This window comes from Corvus hawaiiensis, chromosome 2 (genome assembly GCF_020740725.1).
Source record: "Corvus hawaiiensis isolate bCorHaw1 chromosome 2, bCorHaw1.pri.cur, whole genome shotgun sequence".
NCBI lineage: Eukaryota > Metazoa > Chordata > Aves > Passeriformes > Corvidae > Corvus > Corvus hawaiiensis.
The window spans coordinates 99,093,281-99,116,197 of record NC_063214.1 but is presented as its reverse complement, the minus strand read 5'-3'; the positions used below and the strand labels follow the sequence as shown (position 1 = coordinate 99,116,197).

The 22,917-nt window shown below is 35.5% G+C and overlaps 1 protein-coding gene across 8 annotated transcripts in view; it reads left to right on the top strand.

The window, feature by feature from the left end:
* MYO16 (myosin XVI) overlaps positions 1-22,917 on the top strand; it is a 370,010-nt gene that overhangs the window by 230,304 nt on the left and 116,789 nt on the right. For all 8 annotated transcript variants that reach the window (XM_048328397.1, XM_048328433.1, XM_048328379.1 and 5 more), the window contains exon 17: positions 20,414-20,525. In XM_048328397.1, the coding sequence (XP_048184354.1) occupies positions 20,414-20,525 (112 nt within the window). The remainder of the gene's footprint in view (positions 1-20,413; positions 20,526-22,917) is intronic.

Below are 22,917 nucleotides of genomic sequence, written 5' to 3'. Positions count from 1 at the left end.
GTGTTCTTGCAAGCATTATAATTGCTAAGGCATCACGTGAAGACAAATAGCTGGGCACTTTCTATTGAGCCTATGCACAACTAGGATGTTAGAGTAGCAAGCATTTAATCTACATAGGAAAGGATCTGAGTGAATACATTTTCCATTGAATCTGCATGTGGATCATGGTGGGTAAAGACAGAAGTAATTGCTGAAAGGTAAGATCAATTTTCAAGATTGAGCAAGGGAAGCCTGTCAGAAATGAAGAGTGAGTCTTGAAAGGGCAAGTAGAAGCTTTTTGATTTGCAACTAATCCCATGCGTTTATTACATTCAGAAACTGATTTTTATCAGCAGGTCATTGATTGAAAAATTCCAAAATTTCTGTTAATTTACTGTGTTTCAAAGAAGTCTAGGACTTCTTTATCTTGATGATGATAATTATGTGTAACACAGAGACATAAGCAATTTGAAGTTATATTCTCAATTTGCTCTTGATTTGCTCTGGATTGGTTTTTTTTTCCTGGGTGCAGATACAGTCCATGGCTGTAATCATTAATTTGGGGTCTGTGAAGTTTAGCCTCACAATAAAAGCATGTACTGGCTTTTCTAGCTCATTAAGTTTAGCCTCACAGTTACACTAGGTGCAAACTTACTGATGAATATTGCAACCAAGGTGAAACAGAGAGCAGTAAGAGAAGTGACAGTGGTGATAGATTGGTTTAGCTCAGTTCACAGAGGTGATTACACAGGATCATTTTAATGCCTTTGCTTCCCAATTTGCCTGATATTGGTTGGTATCGGTATATGATGACTAGAGGAAAATCCAAGCAAGTGTTAGACTTAAATTACAAAATAAATTGCATTCAAATGTTGTGAATGAAACAGTTAGATCTGTAAAGTTGCATCAGATGTTCTCATCCTGCTGGAATGATAATTTCTGTATGAAGTGCCAAGTTACATCACTTTATTAAATTGCCATTAGACTTCGTGTGATGAAACTCAGCATAAGTTAGTTGTACCAAAATTCTGAGTCTCACCACAGTAAAGCCTAGTGTTGAGGCTCCCTGAACTTCACTGCTGAGGATCAGTTTAGTTTTAAAATCCTGCTGTCAGAATAAAGCTCTAGGCTATCAGGAAAGAGGAGTTAATTTTATTTCATTTTGGAAGGAGTGTAAAGATCATACTCAGAGGTTCCTCTGCTGTATTCCACTTTGCCATTAAGGGATTTGTCAGCACAGGAGGAGAGAGAAGCTGTGGCAGGAGATGTTAGGATCACCATCCCTGAAGCTGAATGTTCTTGAAGGTCAAGTCCTCCTTCTTCCAAAGAGACCTTCTTCCAAAGGTCTCTTAAATTTAAAACAAGCATTCAAGTCCTGGTTGAACAAGTTGTTTGGGTTTTTTTGTTTATTTTGGGGTTTTTTTGTACAGGTTTTCCTGCCCTAACTTGATTACATGCAGCACATTCCTTTTCTCCAAAAATCTTGAATTTTAAGTACATTAACACTTCAAAAACAACGCAGTGATACAAGTAGCTCAAGTTGTGTATACTATCATGCCTAGAGAGCAAAGAATATAAAGACTTTCGAAGCACACTTGACAATCTTTCTAAATAATGTGGTAGTATGAAGATACAGTTTCAAACACAAGGGAGATTTCAAAAACAAGGCAGTTAGGTCTAAGTTATTTTTGCTGGGATTTGTTTCAGTACAATAAGTGAAAATGAAGAGGTGAAACCCTAAGTAAAAATAAAACAGTTTGTGGTGTTTGTTGTTTTTTTTTAAACTGCGTGGTAACAAAAAAATGTAAAAATTATTCACTTCCATCAGTTTACATCTTCCTGATACGATTCGCTTATATTTCAGCTGTGTAGAGAAAAGCTTTAACTGTGAACATTTGTTTCTTGACTATCTTCTTGCAATGCTACCATGAAAATCTGATTTGCAATGAGTAGTACTATTTTAAGGGCAAAATCTGTACATTCTGAATGTAATGAGGCAATTCCGTTTACTTAGATTCCAGCAAGGTCTGACAGCTAAACTAAACCAGGCTGGTTATCAGGAAGGTAATGGAGAGAGATGTAAAGCAGATTATTTGTCTGAGATTCAGGAGCAGATTTAAACTTGTTTGAGTAAGTTTTATATCTGTGTAATCTGGAATATTTTCAATGTCAAAAGAACTGTCTAAATTTTGCCTGTTACCTTTTGCGCTTTTCTTGTTTGTTTACTTTTGTTGCTTACCATGTATTCTTTTCCTATTTACAGTGTATTTACTGATGTCTGAACTTTTAAACTGATTTCTTTTTTGAGATTGAACCATCTTTCCTGTGTGTAGGTCATATGCATATTGCAGCAAAATGTGCTTTCACACTGTTGTCTTTAATATGTTTTTCCCTGCCCTCTTATAACTTCAGCCTCCAGTTCCCATTTATCCCAATACTCTTACCTTCTTCAGTTTTCCTTTGTTTTCCTCATTCATGCAGGTTTTCTGAGAAAATAGTGCCCATGAGTTTCTTCAACTTGTTTTTTTCTTTATATGAGCGGGAATTGAACCAAAATGAATGTTTATATTTTTGTGGGTTTTTTCCTTAGGCTCTTTTTCTTCTTATTATTTATTTGAAGCTCAGGCTCCGTTAATCGCTTGGACCATGATCTTTAAGTGTCACTGTTGATCTTTGCACTTCAAAGGAAGCGTTGAGAGACAACTCCAGTAAATGACTGATGTGTGTGATTTGTTATGCTGGATAGTAAAAATCATGACTAATTCAGTTTTATTGAGGATGGACACCAGAAACTATATTATATGTTGTATTAAGATACAACGTTATATTTCAAAGTTATATTGAGTAGAACTAATTTTATCTAATTCTAATGTAACATTTCAAAATACATATTTTCAGATATATCTGAGATTAAAAAATAGAACAGAATGTAGGTTTGGGGATTTTTTTATTATTATTCAATATTGATTCATAAAAAAGAATATTCAAAAATATTGATTTTTTACTCTATGTTCTAACTCATCTCATTTTTCTTATTTGTGTGCTTCACTTCTCTTCAGCTAGCTTTTAGGTTTAGTCTCATGTTTTAGGCTTAGGCTGCCATATTTTAGTGAAAATTAGATGGAACCCTAAGGAGCCTATTAGTGTACAGTAGCTAAGAAATTTTTCAGTGTTTTTTAATAGGGGAAATATGATGACTGGACCATGTAGACTAAACCTTCCTCCTTAAGATCATCACTGAGTATGTTAATGTTCAGGAAATAGCTGACAATAATATCAGTTTTAAAGTTAATGTATAGTGTCTTTATGAAAATTGACTGCATTTCCTCTGTCTTAAACCCCCTTTCTGTGAGACATTTTTGGATGGTTGTGTCCTACAAGATACATTACTAGGAGGCTGGCATTACAAATACAGAATATGTAATCAGGATCACATCTTAGGTTTTCAAAACAAAACTGAAATGTTCATTTCTATCATCTGCTTTACTTTGCAAATTAAGTGGTTATTTTTCTGTTTGCAGATATCTATACCTCATGCATAAGGTATACCTCTATGTTATTAATTTTATTTCACAATATTTGTTTTGAGTATCTGTGCAGTTGTTTTGAGTGGTTCATCCTGAATTCAGGTTTAGTTACATACACACCTACACACTTGCATTCTAATTACATGTCAAGGTATCCAAAGCATTTTTCTACTTGAAAGCAGAAGCAACTTAGCTTTGGATTTTAATGATTAATTTATTTATTCCAGTTTTGACATTAGCAGCTTTTGATATTACTGCTTTATTCCCAAAGAATACTTTAAAAAATTATACCTCCAGTGATGTTTAACAATCATTAACTTGAAATTCAGGAAGAATTTTTATTTAGTAAGGTAGAGGTAGTAAAATACGTCTGAGACAGCTCAGGGTCTTTGTCTGAGGTCCCAAGTGTAATTGTTATTTGTCTGGCTTTCAGAATAAATGCTGTAGAAATTCTGCTTTGTTCAAGAGTGCAAATATGAAACTCATATTCCTCTGGGTATTTTCTTTCATTTGATGTTAACAATCCCCTCTTCATTGTATTATTCTTCATACATATTGATTGACTAGTGGCACAGGATGTTCAGTCCTCCATTGGCAGACTCTGAGAGGCAAAGAAATAATTCATTTTGATTACCTCTCTTTTCAACAACTGTTTCTCTATCCGTCATAATTCTAACAAGTTGAGCCTGTAAAACTATGTTTAAATGAACACATGATGTTTTCTCAGGAATGAATTTAACATTTATAGTGGTACAGAAGAGCCAAGACACTGTTCCTTGTACTTCTGTGTTGTCCTAAAGGAACTCAGATATCTGATAATATTTGGTAATTTACATTCTCTTGGTGTCAGTTTGGGATAGAAAAAATTGCATCAGACCATATAAAAGTACTCTGGCTTTTGCCTTTTTATTGCTTTAGTCAGTTTACTTTTGCATCTTTAGTTTTATTCCATAAACTTGCATTTACTTCATTTGACTGACATTGATATAATTTGATATTTCTCTGATTGAGGGAAGGCTTTGTCTTTTTTGGTGTAAGCGTGATATAGAAACAGGTGCAGGAAATAAGAGAAGTCTGTGGCATGAAAGATGAAGAATAGGAGGCAAGAAAAAACTGAAATCTGTTTAATTCAAAAGAAAGAGACAAACCTGGTAATTAAGAGCATTGGGATCTTTAGAGTCTACTGAAGACATCTGTCTTCATTTTAGCAGAAAACTATACATACAATAAAACACTGTTTAGAATAAATTACTTTAAATGGGGAAAACAAGAGCAAAAGTAAACTTAACCAGATGATTCTCCAATTTTTTGTGAATTCTGTTGATGAGTATCTTACACTTAAAGTTTCTGGGCCAATTTCAACCTTTTGTTAGAAATAAGAAATCTCCAGAAAACTGTAAAAATTATATATATATATATATATATACATATTTATATACATATATTCAGGTTAAATTTGATCCTCTGTTGAAGAATTTAAGTGCTGACTGTTTAATAAGCCCACCAGTATTTCACGTCAGACAGAAAATGGATGTAGCTCCAAGGGGTGAAATTGCCGTAGAAACCCTGGCTTAACATTAGATGTGATTACTCACATAAATGGTAGAAAAGTTAATTTGGCTTTTACTTAAAGTACAAAATATCTCTCTGCACTTTACTAGGTTGCTAATCATCTCGTATGTGGCGGGAGATTCAGTGGTTTCAGCTCCTTATACCATTTAGCTATTACGTCACTTAAATCTATCGTGATAACAGAGTTCTGCAATTTATGTTTCAAAAGTCACTCTTAGAATCATCCTGATACAATTACTGTAGATGAATTTCCACTCAGGAATGGGTTGTTTCAGAAATTGGTATTGACATACAGACCCCCAGTTGCTGAACCCCGCTCATCTCAGTGTTAGGTCTAGTGGAGGTGATACTGCTCACCGTTGTTCGAGCTTGCTCTCTTCACTCAGCTCCCTGTGCTGCCATGTATTTTTCATTGCACTGGTAGACAGCTCTCTCTAGGAAAGTCAGGCAAGGTGAACCCAAAGTGTAGCATAGTTTTCTTCCTCTAGTTCTTTCATTAATCTTAACTCAGAATTACCACTACTCTGAGGTTAAACCTGGCTGTGTGAGATTAGTGCCATTTACAATTTCCTTTGATTCCTGGATTTGCACAGTATTTTCTGTAGTTAGTAACTGGAACTGAGTTCTGTCTAAAGCCTACAAGTAACAAATTAAAATTTTCTGAATATGCTAGTTGAGTGCTAATGACCAGAGGATATCAGGAACTTAGTTTTATACAGCTCCTAAGAATGGCAGTTCTATTAGTCTGGCTTCTGGCATCTATTTTATGCAATGTAATATGGGACAGAATGGTGTGTGAATATCTTTCAATGAATTACCCATCACCCAGATGATCTTTGGAACTTTTTTATTCTATGTATTGGTCTTGTCTATATTCAGTTAGTTTATGACACATCTCTTGGAATCATGGCACAAAGTGTGTGTATATATATATATATATATATATATATATATATATATAAATGCACACCTGTATTAGCCCGTTGAACCAGGGAAAGCTGTATTTTTACCAGACCTGAGCAAACAGAACTCTGAATCTGACAATGAGACACCCTGGAGAGAGCTGAATAGGTCCAGAGTGTTTCAAGGTTCTGGATTTTGGACTCAATGATCTTAAATATCTTTTCCAGCCTAGTGATTCTATGATTCTCTGATTTTGATCTGTAACCTGTCTGTGATAATAAGTATTATGCTTGTCTGATTGTAAGTTTAATCGTTTCTCGAATAGTAGGAAAATGGGTGAGAAAAATTGTTAGAAAAGATGCAGTTTGCACACAGAGATATACAAATCAAGAAAGAATTCTGAAATAAAAAACTTACTACAAATTTTCTGCTGACTGAAATGATAGAAGGAGGCACAATGTATAAATACCATTTGACAAACAAACTGTATTTGTAATCATAATTGCAGAGAAGTGTAATGTATGGCTTCTGATAGAAATCAGTTTACCAAGCTGGCATTCATTGCAGCTTAGTATTAAACTTACACAGTAATTGCAGTGTTTACTTTGATGCTGGTACGCTGACTCCAGTCTCGTGATCTGTTTTCAACCAAGAAAAGGATTTATGAAGACTAAGAAAAGTGCTAAATACTTGTAAAAATAAGTCTGTGGCCTTTCACTGTAAACATTATTAATGAATATAATAATGAAAATAGGGAAATATATTATTTAATGGAATAGTTTGTTGAAAAACAATTGGAGACTGTTCTATGTTATTAAAATTTTCCTCATTGAATAAAGGACAGGGAAAGTCTATATGACCTTTCTTTGATATAAATATTGCCACTGTGATCTAGTGGGTGGCATCCCTGCCCATATCAGGGGAGTTGAAAGATGGTTTTTAAGGTCCCTTCCAACCCAAGCCTCTCAATAATGATGATGATTCTATGTGTCTTTCCATCAAAATCATTGATAATTTGATTTTATTTTTATATCACTTTTCTGTCTCAAATAGAGATGGCTTAACACTGGTACTGCTAGAGACTGTACATTTTTATCCTAATATTTCCAAGTATTTCTTTGTGTTTGCTTCTGTATAACTCATGTCTTTGGTTTTAGAGAAATCAGATTCATTATTGGAGATGCATCTGTACTTCTCGTAGCTGCAGTCCTTCCCCCATTTTCATCATGGTCTCTGGGATTCCTTTGCCAGTATATTTTCAGCTCTGTTATGTATATTTGCCACATTTCAGACCTAATCCCCTGTTTAAACAGGACTCCTAAGTCAGATAGCAAATAAGAGGAACGGAGGCAGCATCTATTAAAATATGTCCTATAATGAACTGAACTTCAGTGAGTATGTTATGGAATTAGGTTGGCCCCTAAGACAAAACTGGAACAAATGGGAACATCTCAAATTCTTTGGTTATGTAGTTTATTCCGAAGCCTGTTTTTTAAATATGCAATTACAATCTTCTCGAATCTATTCTCATTCCTGCTTCCCATATATATTAGGGGGAAAAGGACTACTTTAAAACATAATTTATTCTATGAGCATCTTTCTTGTCTGCTTGTTTTTATTACCTTTAAAAATGCATTTGTTTTCATTTTGTTAGGAAGCAATGTATTTGAATAAAACCTAACTTTGCAGATCCCTATATGTAAATACAGTGTGGATTTTAGCACTAAGACCCAGTAGGGAGTCTCTTTGTCCTGTTTTGACACACAAACCATGAAAGTATTTAAATCTTCAGATGTCTTTTAGGGACAGCATTTTATACACTGTAAGGTCAGTGTTCCTTCAGCACCCAAGTAACCTGCTTAGATGCAGCCCTTCAATCGAGATCTTGGTGTGCAACCTCTGAGGTTTACTTCAGGTGTGCTAAGTATCCGTGTCCTTGGTGCTTTGTCCCTTATCAGAGGCAAAGGAAGACACTGCAGGGTATTTAGTGTCAGAAGTATTTCACTTGTGACCTTTAATGGAGCTTGATTTTATTGGGAGGGCTGAAGAGATGTGAGAGAAACAGGCACATACATCCATCCTGTTCACATTTTGGACTGTCCTGGAATGTGTTTGGGACAGAAATGGGTCCTGGCGGGGGGGGGACAAAACTGGTCTTGCTGAGCATGGGAGAGCAGATGGGGATTCTCCATTACTGAACCCTGTGTGCAGCATCATGTAGCTTGGTGGCTGTGTGAAAAGCAGAACCCTTTTCTTACATTAAAGGAGTGGCAACTATTGATTGTGGATTGTTGATTGCTAAATAGATAACATATATAAATCCATATGAATTTGCTCCATTTATAGTTGCAAGGAGAATATTCTTGCTTTGTAGAAAAAAGTAAGTTACAATAAAGTTTGGTACTGGACCAAATCACATTCGTGTATTGTATGAGACTTTCTTAGCCCATGAAAGGTGAACAATTGTTATTGATGAATGAATTAATTATATTAATACTTCTAAAAAAAGAATGTCATTCTTAAGTAAATAATATATATATATATTTCCCAGTATTTCAAAAGTCCCTAGAGTGCCTGGTGGCTTGGGGGGCCTTATCTTTTATTTTTGACCAAGTTAAAAGTGCCTTAAATGGACCTTACTGTTCAGAATTATTTGTTTAATATACACACCTGAATACACATGGTCATACCTGCTTATACAGGAAGAAGAGGGCTTCTTGTAAATCAGCTGATCTGAAACTGATTCATGAAGTAAAATCAGTGTCTATATGAAATAATTTTAAAGCCTATTATCAGTATTTTAACTGGATACTGGTGAAAGTTATAAGCAGGTTCCCAAAGTGCTTTTTATAGTTTAGATCAGATACTGTGGCTCTTAACACAGTAGGCTTTATTTGATGAATCAGCGTTTTAAAAGTGGCAAGTGGAGAAATGCCTTTGAGGCTCATAAACTTCATGACATCTGCCTGGCAACTAATGCCAAAGTAAGTCTGAACACAGAAATACAAAATTGCTTTTAGTTCTAGAAGCAAAGTTCAAACAATTTTTGAAGCCTTTCAGGAAATGGATTGGACCAGTTTGCACTCGCATGCAGACTGGCTTATTGTTTTTACATCTTCAGCAATGCTCAATATTTGCTACTTTTTCATCACCATCAGCATTATGCTGCTTATTTCATGTATATTAAGTTTCAAAATTATGCTTTTAGAGTGATAGTTCACAGAATTATGATCTCATGATTCTGTCCTGTAAAAATATCTGACTCATGAGTCAGAAAAACAGTTCAAGGTATCCTGTCTGTATTAATTCTTGTATTGCCATCAGAGGTGTGAAAATTTCTATTTTGAGTCACTCCTGTTGCACATTCATTTTTTTCTTTAATGGAATAATTCTAAATTTATGTTTTTATGTAATATTAGGAACAGAATGCCTGAGTCTCTGATTTCAACCTATTCCACAGGATTATCAATATAATTAGGAAAAAAACCATACCAGGTTGTAGCCCACCAACATTTGGCATTTTGAGGATAAAGACCAAAATATATTTCTTTGTTTTCCTTTTCATTATATCCACTATTTGTAAAATTTATGTACTTCATAGTACACATAGTCTTTCTTACAGAATTATTTGAAATTTCGTTTTATAAAATATCAAGGCAAAACTACTTACTGGATAACACACAGGCTAATGCAAGCTTTCTGTGCTAAAACCAGTTTACAAAACACATACATAACTTGTTATTTTGTTAGTTTAGAAAACTAAAAATAAGAGCTGTGTTCTGGCTGTCATCAAATCTGTCTACAGTGTTTTGTTAATTAATATTATGCTGATACCTCTTGACATTAACAAAGCTATTCATATTTTTTTAAATAGTGCTTTTGGTACTTTATTGCACAAGTTATGTGCACTCAAATGATTAGCAGTAACTCCAGCTCAGTGCTATAGTGTAACAAGGTTCAAAGGATATTAAACGTGTTCAGATTCCAATAGGTTTAAAAACTGGAGACACAGGAAAAAAAGGCAGTAATACATGCCCTTTTTCCCTGAGAGAAAAAAGCCAGAAACTATTCATTATCATGTTCTGTAAATGTTGTTTAGTTCATTGATGTCAACTGTTTTGCTTTGTCTTTATCTCATTCCTGTTTACATATCAAACAGTGCTAAGTGCAAAGCAGCTTTTCCTCACTAACCAGAATACATTGTCCTCCCATATTCACATGAGATATTTAAAGAAATGAAAATGTTTGTTGAAATTTCTTATTCTGTGAGTTTGCAAATGTGGTAGAGATTAGTGGAATTTATTTTTGAAAGGTAATGGCTTGTTTTTTTATACTCAATACCTTTCATTCCAGCAGTTTTGAAAGCATGCTTTTAAAACATATGTAAAACTATGAAGTCATTAATTTTCAGTCTCACCAAACAAACCTAAATTGCATCTTGGGATTTAGTAAGTAGTCACAGGAATAGCTAAACTTATACAAAAAAATGATATATTTCAGAAAAAGACTTCACAAATATTTAATGTGAGGGCAGTAAACTGACCTAGTTGTAAGAAAACTTTTTTTTAAATGCTTACATTTTGTCTGTAACCAACCCATATCTGAGATATTATCATTTCTACTTGAAGTTAAAGTAAAAATTAACTCATCTGGTAATGTTGAATTTTTAGTGATGACCATTGTGCTTAATCAGGGCTACTACCCTGAACTGGCTGGGAAGGAGTGATGGGGGCTGCAAAGGAAAAAGCCATACGCCTTTCGCATGATTGTGCAAGTACATGGTTCATTGGGCAGCACTAATAAGGGGAAGGAAGGGATTTAGCTTGTTAATCCATGCTTCTTAATACAGTGTCACATTAAATGACACCCACAACATGCATATTTATTGTGTTAGAGCTGGAACCTGATTATGAAATACTGCTTCATCCTCCTGTGACGTTGGCTCTCTTGAGAATTTTCAAGCAACAAAGCATCAACTAATGAAGATTTTGTAATAACGTTTTGGTTTAGACTTTATGTAATGGCAAGTAGAGCCTAAAGATAAGTCTGTGTGGCTCATTGTGAAGTGTATCAGAGACACCCCAGATGGTGCTGAGCAAAAAGTACCATGGCTGTGATGGGTCAGGGGTTCATCTGAACTAAATAGCTAAATACTGTGTTTTCTGCACTATGCTTAGGTCATACAGTTACAGTTCATGAATGTTTGTGTATCTTTGGAATCTCCATTGCATAGAATAGAAATAAATGTACGATAAGGTTATATTAAGGCCTAGAAATTGTGTAAGCAATGCTTGGGACAGCTTAAAGTGTAGGTTGCCAGTACTACCTATTTCCTCCAGTCTCAGTTATATACCTCTAGTCTTCCTTTCCTTCTTTCTCTGCCTACCAGAGCTCACCATAGGGTATTCACCTAAAACTTTCAGTTATTGACATTTATTTTGATACTAAAATTTCAACTGAAATCAGTGGGACAAAGGATGTGTTTCAAGTTAGTTACACAGAACTGCTTTGCTGAACTGGGACAATACACAGTGGTGAAATAATTCATTATTCTACTTCACAGTACTTGTACACCTGACAAGAAAAGAAACCAATATCTTTCTTGTTTTTCCAGTGGCCTAAAATCACTAAATATGATGTCATGATGGGCATTGTCTATGTCTGTTTTTGGAACAATTGATGCAGAATTTTATAGAAGCTGGGACTGAGAGTATACTTATGTGTGCTTGTTAATGACACATTTTAATTAAGGTCAAGCTTCAATAAAAGCCTTTATAGCATTAGAAGTATATAAATGCTTCCAGAAGGCATATATGAATCCATTCAGTCTAACTGATTTACTCTTCTCTAGGTTGTGGGCACAGTATTTCCTACCAGCTGCCTATAAAGCTGACTCATGGAGCAGCTCATGCTCCATAGCAAGTGACAAGTCAGTTCTACACCCTGCCTATCATCACGATTAGAAAGAATTTGGACACCTCTGTGTGAGGGTAGATGTATGCAGGAAATCATATCCAGGATGAAGGAGATGTTTTGAAGGAGCCTGGTTTCAATTATCTCTTCTAAATTTCTTTAACTGGACAGCATATAATGGTTTTGGAGAACTATTGCATAACAGGTTTCCGTAGGCTTACGGCATTATATATATATAAAAAAAAACCATGGGGCTTTTGTCCTAAAAGTAGAACAGAAACATTCTGGCTTGGATAAATAAATATGAAGTATCAGGATCTCAATTTTAATATTTTTCCTTTTTTTATATATTTTGAATAGGTGAAGGAATGTTAGGACTTTTATTTGTATGGCATTTTTGTAAGAGAAATAAGGGCTTTATAGACAAAATCCAGAATTTCTGATTCATACCATGATCGGCAGTGGCTTGCACTGCCTAATTAAGTACTGATAGAGAGTCCTGTACTTAGTGATTGGTTTAAGTATTTATTCTTTGCCCCTTCCATGTAAATTCTTTACCCAATAATTTTAAACTCCTTTTAGCAAAAAAATATACTATATTGTGTGTTCAATTGTGCTAGAATAGGAGTTGATACTATTCTATTTCTCTAGGGGTTAGTTAAGAGGTATCGTACTAATGGCAGAGAATTGACATGTGGGCAAGTGGATCAGCAGAAGAAAGCACCCCATGGAAGTTTTAGTTCCTCAGAGGAACCAGTTGGCCGAGTATCTCAAAAAAGAACAGATTATGACATTCAGCTCTTTTCATGCATTTGTTTTCTTTTTTTTTTTCTTTTCCCAACTAAAGGAATATAAACAGAGAAAAATAATATTTTCCTTTGCCCTTGGTTTAAAAAGGGCCTCCAGAGATCTGGTCCAAACCTTTGTATCAAGACAGGATCTACTGTGCAAACAGAGAGGTCCTTTGAAAATCTATTGTCACAGCCACACCAAAGAAAGAAAACGTAACTGATTTGTGAGCTAAAGCCAGGGCACCTTCATCTGTGTTCCCATTCATGTTCCCAGTTCTTATCAGGACCATGATTCTATCATTACCAGATCTTTAAACTTGTGATTTTCTGTCTGGGGATAGTATTTGGAATAAGCAAAGTTTCTGTGGTGACTTCCAGCCTCATCTTTTTTTTCACTTCATAAGTGACAAAGCATAAGAACTAAAGTCTAAGTAAAGTAAGCTTGAGTTCATTTACTGTACACCTTTACCCAGAAGCCCAGTAGAATAAAGATCTTATCCTCCCTGAGTGATTATGTGCAAGAAAGGATTATTTTTCAGTCATCCTGGTAGCCTTATTAATAAATAATTTCACGTGGAAGGTACAAACCATTTACTGTCTAGATACGAAATCTAAGTTGTATTGGCTTGGAGATGTTGTGGTGTCATAGCATGTGTACTGACAACTATTTTGATCCAGCATGCATGAGATATCTTCATCAATTCCAAGAGTTTGGTCCTGTGCCCCAGCTTTTTTTTAAAACAACTGCTGGGAATTTTCTGACTCACCAGCAATACTACTTCTGCAGGTATTTTGAAGGTATAAAAAAAATCCTAAAAGTGGTTTTATTTGGTTTCTAGCTCATAAAAGGTAATGAAAGTGTCTGGAAAATTCCTGATGATAAATTGTTCATATCAGTTTTTCTTAAAATTTGAGGTTAATTTCTATAAAATTTTAGTTTTCTAAAATTTTAAAAAAGGAAGGTGATTTAGAATTTGGTGTTAAAATATTTATTTTCAAGATCAGAAGACATTTTCCTTCTCAAAAAATAATAATGCTGTGTTTTTTTAACTACTAGCTAAACTAGTGGAAACGGTTGCTGACCTGAGCAGAGGGGCAGAAATATTATCTTCCTATTTTGACTCATCCTTTGGTAGGGGTCTGGTGTTTAAGATTGTTCTGATTTTAGAACACTGTCATCCCTTCAGATATTGAACAATGTAAATTAATGATCAAATTTTACTCGTCGTCAGATATCTTATGGCTCTAACACCTGTAGTCAATCAATTTTTGCATTTTAGGGACTACTTAAAGGTCCAGGTAATGTCTGCAACAATTAAAGACCTATATTTGCTTGATCTCCCACTTTTCTGGGGCCAAAATTACTGATTTTATGTGAGATTAAAAAAAAAAACCCAACAGATTCCATCTTATCTGAGAAATAAATTTAATGTGTTTCACAGGATCACAGAATAATTCATTTTGGCAGGGACTTCAGGGGTCTCTACTGTACTGCCTGCCCCAAGCTGGACCAGCTGACAGATCAGATCAGGTTGTTCAGAGCTGTTTCAAGTCAGGTCTTGAAAACATCCAGGTATAGTCCTCCAGACTGTAGGAATTTTCTTCTTTGCACTATCTTTCTCAGTCTTTTATTTTACAGACATTTAATGAACTGTTTTGCTCTTAAGTCTATTTTCTGATACATATTTTCTGCTGCTTTCCTCTGGGTTTTCTCTTAACTGATCCTGATTTTCCTGAAATGGGATGCCCCAAATCACACAGAATAGTCCAGTTCAAGCTTTAACTGTGCTAATTATTTCATAATTCTTATGTTGGCCTTTGTAAATAAGGGTGTTATATACAGTGATTAATTTTTTGCATTATCAAGGCATACTTGACTCATTTGATTTCTACTAGATGCTGTTTTGATGATTCACTGCTTAATCAGCCTCACCTGCCTCGAATTTGTCCATTCAGTTATCCCTTTTTCCTATTCTATAATTGTTTGCTGTTGAATTGTATCTTTTTAATAGTCATTTCTGTTTGGCCTAACTCCTGGACAAAACATGCTTTCATCTGATCTCTCTCACTTTTTCTGACCAATAAAGTAGGATATCCTTATTCAGCCCCTTGCTTTTCTGTGGAGTTTTGGTCGTTTGTTTTTGGTTGAATTTTTTGGTTTTTGTTTTTTTTCTTTATTAAATATATGTTCTCTGTTTCTGATCTGAGCATAGACCAGAAGCTTCAGAATACTCTGAGACCTCAAATGGACAAATTGTTCTGAGTATAAACAATTAGGAAATGAAGCTGTTAGTCTATAACCAGAGGGGTTTTATACTGAAGATCTTAACTGTGGTCGCTCAAATCCTTATTACCACAAACAGCATTTACTTCACTATCATCTATAATAAGTTTCAAGACTAACTGATTTTGTACAGTTTCCCTTACATCAAACCTGCTATAGACCAGAAAGCTGTACAACAAAATGCAGATGTGTCAGCACTCATCCTCTATCAAGAAAGGAGTCAAGTGGGAAGCAGCTAGATGCTAGCTTAAAAACAGCCCCATCCCCCTTTTTTTCATTGTAGGGCTTTATCCTAAAATTTTAGTGACTTAGAACCACTTAATAATATAATCCTACCAAGAGTTCTTTAATTTTTCATGACAAAATGTATTTACTTCAGGAAAGCCCTCTGAAATGAAGCGTCCATCTGGCAAATCCATGCTTCCTCTTACATCTTTTATTGAAACCCAACTCTTAACTGTCCAGACAAAAGGGAATTTCTGATGAAGTGGTCACAGCCTACTAATTTCTTTGAGGCAGTTTCACTGTCAGATATGACTTGAATGACTGTAACAAACTAGATATTTCTGTATCATACAGAGCAATATGTATATAGGTATGTGGCATAAAAGGGCTGCTCTTACAGAATACTTGAACATTTCAGGTGTCAGATTCTACAGATGCAAACTGGTTAGGATAGTGTTTTGGTAATGTTTTACTTACTCTCTTGGTGAAATATCAAAGTTTATTATCAGATTTCAAACTTGTTTATTTTTATCTTTTCACAGATTTTATCTAAATGTAGCAGTTCTAAGAATAAACAGAAATTGCATGAATTGTTTAGGTTGAATAAGGCAGATTACTTTGATACTAAATGCTCTTGAGTTATAGTTCAAAAGAAAATAAATTAATGCAAATAAGGTATTGTTTTCCTGAAAACTGGTAGTCAAAACTTTTCTTTTTAGTATTTGCTTGTCTTAGCTAGTTGTAGCTTTAGTCTCATTATTTGCTCAATCATCTAAGCAGAGGATTACTTACTTGAACAAAGTTTTTAACTGGTGGGGTTATGTAAGAAATTTTGAAATATGCTTATATCACAAAAGTTCAGTATTTTTCAGGTAAGCTGACAAACATATTTCTTCTTCCTATTAGAGATCTGTGTACCAAATATATAAGTTGAATAATTGTGATGAGTGTAACAATTATAAAGAGAATGATAAGGTAAAAAGGTAAGGTAATTATGGAATTATATGGGTGGTTAATGTTTAAGAAACTAATGTCATACTAAGTACTTTTTTACACTCTTGGTTGTAGCAGTCGCACAACTACCTGAAAATTTGATCTATGTTGTCATTATGATAATGGTTCAAAAATTGTATATTATGATAGGCAATATACTAAAAAATTACCACCATTGACTTTTTCTTCTAAATAGTATTATTTTCCTTTAGAGACTAGAATAGATGAGATTGTTACAATGCTGCAAATTAGAACTATTAGAAAAAAAAAGCAGAAAGAAAACCAATATAGTCTCTTTTACATTTCTCGAGAAATTCTCTATCCAATGCAGCATTGTGCTTTACTGAAAGTGACTATATTACAATTAGATTAGTTTATCTTTAGGAATAGACATTTTGTGAATCAGTGAGTTTCTTCTTTTTTGAAAAAAGAATCACTGATCGTGTCTTTAAAACTTTTTTTTGTGTGCTGATAAACTTTCTGTTAAAAGTACTAGTCCAATGCAAATGCCAGCATGGGGTAGGATTTAAAAAAATAGTTACACAGTCAGCAGAAGGAGGTTAATTACTAGAACTGCATAAACTCTTTGGTTTGTCACTTTGCCAGAGATATAAATATCATCTGTCTGAGTAGCTGCCTTCAATTAAAAGGTTCAACTTCATCCAAAATCTGAGAATCTAAAACTATGGTAAACTAATGTGAATGTGCATTTGCAGAGTGAATTTGTACAGAGATATGGCAGTAAGGCTACTAAAACCGCACTAAGTAAGCATGAAACTGGTGCACAGCCTGTGTGCATCAGCTCTGGATTGTGTAGCTGTAGTACCTCTTTTACTAAAATTATCAGCAACAAAGAACTCAGGAGTCACTGGGTCTGGTTTACATTTGACCACAGACTATCTGGTTGGAAACTTACGGGAGCATTGCACACACTCAAGTAACATTGTAGGCTTTCATGGCTATAGTTCACAATAGCAAAAACCTAAGTAAAATCTCCACGGTAGGTTCAAAATATGTTTTAAGCAGTTTAGTTCCTCTTCCTCAGTGGCCATTCTGCCCAGGCCACTTGAATGTTGAAAGACAAAAATGCACTATAGATATAGATATAGATAGACAAAAGATACACATCCTGGAAAGAGGTTTACATTTTATGGCAAAGTGATGCATCTGCAACCAAGGAATGTTTATTATTCTTAGGACTTCTGCACTGTGACACATCTCTTTCCCCTTTCCTTATTTTTGCAGGAGAGGGGACAAATTAAGAATTGTTCTGACACAAATGGTGTCTCAAACCCTTGTAGTCCTCAACACCTTTTAGGTGGAAAGAAGGAGATGCAAGGGAACTGTTTTAGAAGAAAAAAAATTGCTATCTAAAGATTGCTGTGTTTCTGAGGCAGAATGAACTTAATAATTAGGACAATGTGTTTCTTTGTATGGCTAGAATATATTATGTTACATGGTGCGTTTCCTACCTTTTGTAAGGGTTGTATGATATCCATTAGCAGTTCCAAGTACTCCATACAATTAATTCATCCTTAATATGAGTATACTCTATATTATAAACATGTAACAGTCAAATGTGCAAATCTTCAAAGCAATTTTTCATATTTCATTAGTCCTTCAATAATTTGGAAAATGAGTGGGCCTCATGAAATGTTATAAAATAATTTAATTGCTTTTAGACTGGGGAAACTAAATTGAAGTGCACCTTAGAAAATGTCCAACTGCATCCCTTTCCAAGAGCACCAGCACATCTGCTGATTAAGTCTTCAGGACGTGTATTGCTGGGAAAGTCAGATTCTCTTCCAGCAGGCAAGTCCCAGCAGGTGCTGCAGTTTATGGATGGTTTGTTAGAGCCATAGGCACCTGGTTTGGCAGGTACCCATTTTGCCCCCTGCTGTATCAGCAAGCACTGTGCTGAAGGCAAGAACTGACATGAGCTGTTTCATGCCACAGCTCAGCTCTTTCCTCTCAGAGTGAACGTTCTGCACCACTGTGCTGTGCTGCAGCCTGCTTTCATGAGTGTTGGTCGTGCTCACACAGCTTTTTGCAGCAACGGTTCCCGCTAGCATTTCAACTGTGCTAAAAAAGTGCTGGTTAAATGGGGTTACTTAAAAAGGAGAAGTGTGGGGTATTCTCTTCACAGGACAGGAAAGACTACTCCCTGCTCAGTACAGAGAGAGAGACAAAGAGTTATTTAGGGAGAAAACCATTGAGGAGGAGGCTTTTTTTGCAGAAACGGCCATATGCTTCCAACTCCTACAACATTCAACAATAGAATATTTTGACAGCAGAGTGTCTGCTGCTGTAAATTTCCTAATTATGGATCAAAAATGCCACCAACACATGATGCATAACATGTTACTGGAATAAACTCATGCAGCAGTTCAGAAGAGTGCAAAATTTTCTGATGGATTAACCTTTACATCAATAGGTTCTATGCCAGATTCAGTATCAGATGTATTCTAGGCTCCTTTTGAACCTGCAGGCAGTGTAAAAAACCCCAGGAAAAAACCAACATAAAGCTGGCTATACTTTGTATCAACTGCTCTAGCTGATTTGACAGGTGTGCTATGATTTGTACCTACCTCAATCTGACAAAATTAATGTTTTAGTAACCTTGAGGAACCAGTGCTAAGCTCTGGCAGTGATGCTAGCAGACCCAAGTTCTCAGTGGTTGTGTGAACCACCAGTTTCATCCACTGATGTGAGAGGCTTGTTCATACTTGAGGTGTCTGCTGAGTTAGTCCTCCTGCAGGTGCAAAAGGTACTTATGCGCCCAGGCACACGTTTTTAACCCCATCATTATTCTTCTGCCCACCTACTGGGGTAACTTATGCCATTATGACTGCAAGGGAAGTCCACACTGGTAAATCTGGTATGGAGCTGCTAAAAATGCACTTTTTATTTCATTTTGCGTACTACTTAAACCTCATTATCAGTTAGAAAAGTGCAAATATTAATAATTCTTCCTACACACATTCATGTAAAAGGCCACCCTTATAAGAACTACCACCCCTACTAGAGAGTTGCCAGACCTTCTGTGGTAACAGGAGTTAATTTTGAAACTGTCTCCTCTATAGTGCTACTGGAACATGATTGTAAACAAGAATTGTCAAAAATTAAACCAGTATTGTTTGCCATACTTAAGTGAAAGATCGTGGACTGAACATTAGTAGAGAGCAGAATAATTGTGGGGAATTTTTGTTGTAATTGTGGTGAAGGGTGGGGGCTGGAGTAATTGTCCACCTTTGCTGGTGTAGTGACGATGTTATTTGGATAGAGGTGTGGAGAGTTCTTTTGTTTATCTAAGTGACAGTTGTGAAGATTGCAGATTGTGTGATGAATTTGTATTTTAATGACAATGATAATTTAATGAAAATGATAAAAGAAAAAATCTTACATTCTCAGTATGATGTAATTCAAAGTCAGATCCTGTAAGATATTCAGATGCCTCATTCTTAGTGATTTCAGCTCTGTGGAGATACCTGAATAGTTTTAAAAATACAGACTTCAAGAGGCTCAAAATAAATGGTTGTAAAGGCTAGATTGCTGCACTTTTCAATAATCTGTTTTGCTATAGTTTTCGATTAATTTGTTTTATTACTCTTAATGTTGCTTCTGGATTTTTCTTTCCTGAGTTAGCTGCTGCACTAGGTGTCTCTCTTTCTGTCTTCTAATCAGTCTTTGGGAAGGTACATAGAATTTCCTTTTGCTTCCCAGTGTGCAAAGCACTACAGCCTTAAGGGCTGTACACTTACTATTCTGTGTACTCTGTTACTCTTTCATTCTGAGAGATGCTGAGTACACCTATCACCCATTCAGCTGCTGGGGGAAGGAACTGTCATTGTGGCAGTTAAGGGCTGATCTATTGCCTAGCCAGCAAGAGAGGAATTTAAAGCAGTCAGAGTTACCAGAAGTTCTTCTCAAATCTTCCTTCTGAAGGGGAATCTCTGGTAGTTCAAGAATGGCAAAACTGTCAGTGGTACAAAATCCAATCTGAACTTCTAGCTTACATGTAGGGATAAAGTTGGGGTTGGGGGGAGTCTTATGCAAAAGTTTAAGAAAGAAATACACAATATTCTGTCACTGGTACTGTTCCCTCCAAAGGCTGAGAAAAAACTGCAATAAACCTGATTAGAAATGTAAAGTTGGAGTTTAACTTCAAAAATTTGATCATGCACCTGCCTTGTAAATACCATATATGCTGTTTTTCCTCTGTGCAGGTATCTAAGCCAGAGTGTATCAGAAGAGACAATGTTAGCAGCCAACCCTCAAAACAGGGAGAAATTAACCGTACTAAAACAAGCTCTAGGTGCTCTGGGATTCAACAGCCTGGTAAGTTCCATGAGCTTATGTTATTTGTGGCTAAAAGAATTATATTAGTTGAAAGCAGGTCATAAGTAACTCTCACAGATAATCTTCTGTGGGGAAAGAGGCGCCTTTCCTCTTTTTTTCTTTTTTCTTTTTTTTCCTGTTGGTTAAGACCTTGAAAAAAATACAGCACTAGTTTACTCCAGGGAAATTACTGTAATCACATTTAATTAGATACAGAACCAACAATGTAAATCTTTTTCGTTCTTAAAGATTCACAAAACAGCTTCAAGGTATAATACTCTGAACAATTAAATTACATAGATAAAAAGAAGCAATCAAATCCCATATGACAGACACCTCATAAAAGCCACAGAAATTTTTTCCTCTTCTGGATTATCTCCCCATCCTTTTTAATTTTGTGAAATGCACATATGCTCACCTGAAAAGAAGTAAATACCTATTTAGGCAAAGAAAATAAGAGCTGGGTAACTTGAAAGAGCTGACTTATTTCCCTGAAAGCAACAAGAAGATAGGCCTGCTGTTTGCCTTTAATCCTATGAAGTTAATGAAGAAGATAATTTGGAAAATTAATCAAGAAGAGGTTCTGGAGGACAGAGGTGTGATGGAAATCAGAAGAAATAGAAGGATGCATACAAGAACTCATGTAAACTGTGGATCCCTTTGGGATACTAGAATGCTTAACAAACTCCCCATATTTCTTACATATGTATATGCTACCTAGCACACTGTAGCTGGAACACTTCTGCAAGAGAAATGCATAAGCAACAGTAGTTTTAGAAGGAGGTAAAAACTTCCCCCTGTAGTATATCATTAGAAAAAAGGGACAAAAATTAATGTAACTCTGTTAGGTCATCATCAAAAATGACAGATAGGCAGGAGTTGTAATAAAAAAGGATCAAGGGCTATCAGCAAAAATTTCTGAATTTGTTGAAGCTTTTATTTAGGTGTGAGTTAGACTTCTGTGGTGGTGGTGGTACATCATGGAGCTGTTTGGCATTCCCTAGTTAAGGTAGTAACAAATGTCACCTTTCAATGTAACGAAGAGTAGGGTTCATTTTCATGAATGTTCATGAGGCCATGTACAAAATTGAATACATATGGCTATATTTGACAGTATTATTCCTCACTCTTAGTTGCTCAAGCTCTGTACCAGTAGATTTCAATAGCAAAAATGTCCAGACACTTCTGGGTTTAGCCCAGTGTTCACAATTCGGTGGATCTCTCTTGCTCTTTCATTAATGTTTCTGTTCTGTTGAGGAAGAAGTTCAGCCCATAAGTAAATAATTGAATGCAAAATGAATCATGATTTAGAAGCCTGTGGTAACTGTCTGAGAATGCTTCATATACAGTATTCTTTTGAGTCCAATACTTCACTTTGCTCAGAGTTCTTGAAAAGAAGTTATGCCGCAGAAAAGTGTAAACCATCTTGAAGGCTCGTCTGTATTCAGGCAGCATTAGAATAATATTTAGGGGGTGAGAAATCTGTGGAACTCTCAAGTACTTCAGGCTCATCTCCTGTGTCGAATGTTAGAGGGCAATACACAGAAAAAACACATTCCTAAAATTGCTGCCCATTACTTCTGAGGTACATGGAAAGATCTGTATGTATCATTCCTTGACTACCTAGCCACATTTAATGATACAGTAGATAATCTTTTTGAAGAACTACATAAAAATTCCGTAGCAGTCATTAATGGTATTGTCCAAAGCATGTTAATGTTCATTAAAAACAATTACTGTTTTAAAGGTGGGGGAACATGCATTTACACAATAAAAAAGTGCTTGAGAATCTGGAATGTGAAGTATACCTGAGACCTTACCAAAATCAGCAGAATCAACAGCTGTCCCAGCCCACTGCCATTCAGTGATGTACAGTCATCCCCAAACCAGTTCTGAATGAGTTAACCTACAAGCAAGGAGAGTGCAGTGCTAGTGTGCCATTTCATCTTGCCTGAGATACCATTCCAAGAAGCAGGGTATAGCACCCTAGTTTGATGCTATATTAGCATAACTTCTATTTTAAGAGTTATCTTGTTCAGACTTTGCCTGTATATATTGGGTTTTTCTGAATCTTCAGCTTTGGTACTGTGTAAGACTAAAATACACAAAATTGCCCTATAGACATCTATCTCATACTGCAAGAGATTGATGTTGTCTTAAAATGTAGTTTAGAGGCTCAAATGTGCTTAAATAGCATTGGAGGTGCCACAGTCTATCCCAGAAAGAATGTAAGCTTTTTTAATGCCTTTTGATGATTGGCATGTTTATTAGGGAAAGGAACATGAAGAAAAGAAGAAGAAAACTTGAGAATAAAGAGGATGTATTAGCTAAGTATTTCATTAGTAGTGTATTTATAATCTTAGTCTGCAGATTCTGATAAGTGAGGGTTCTC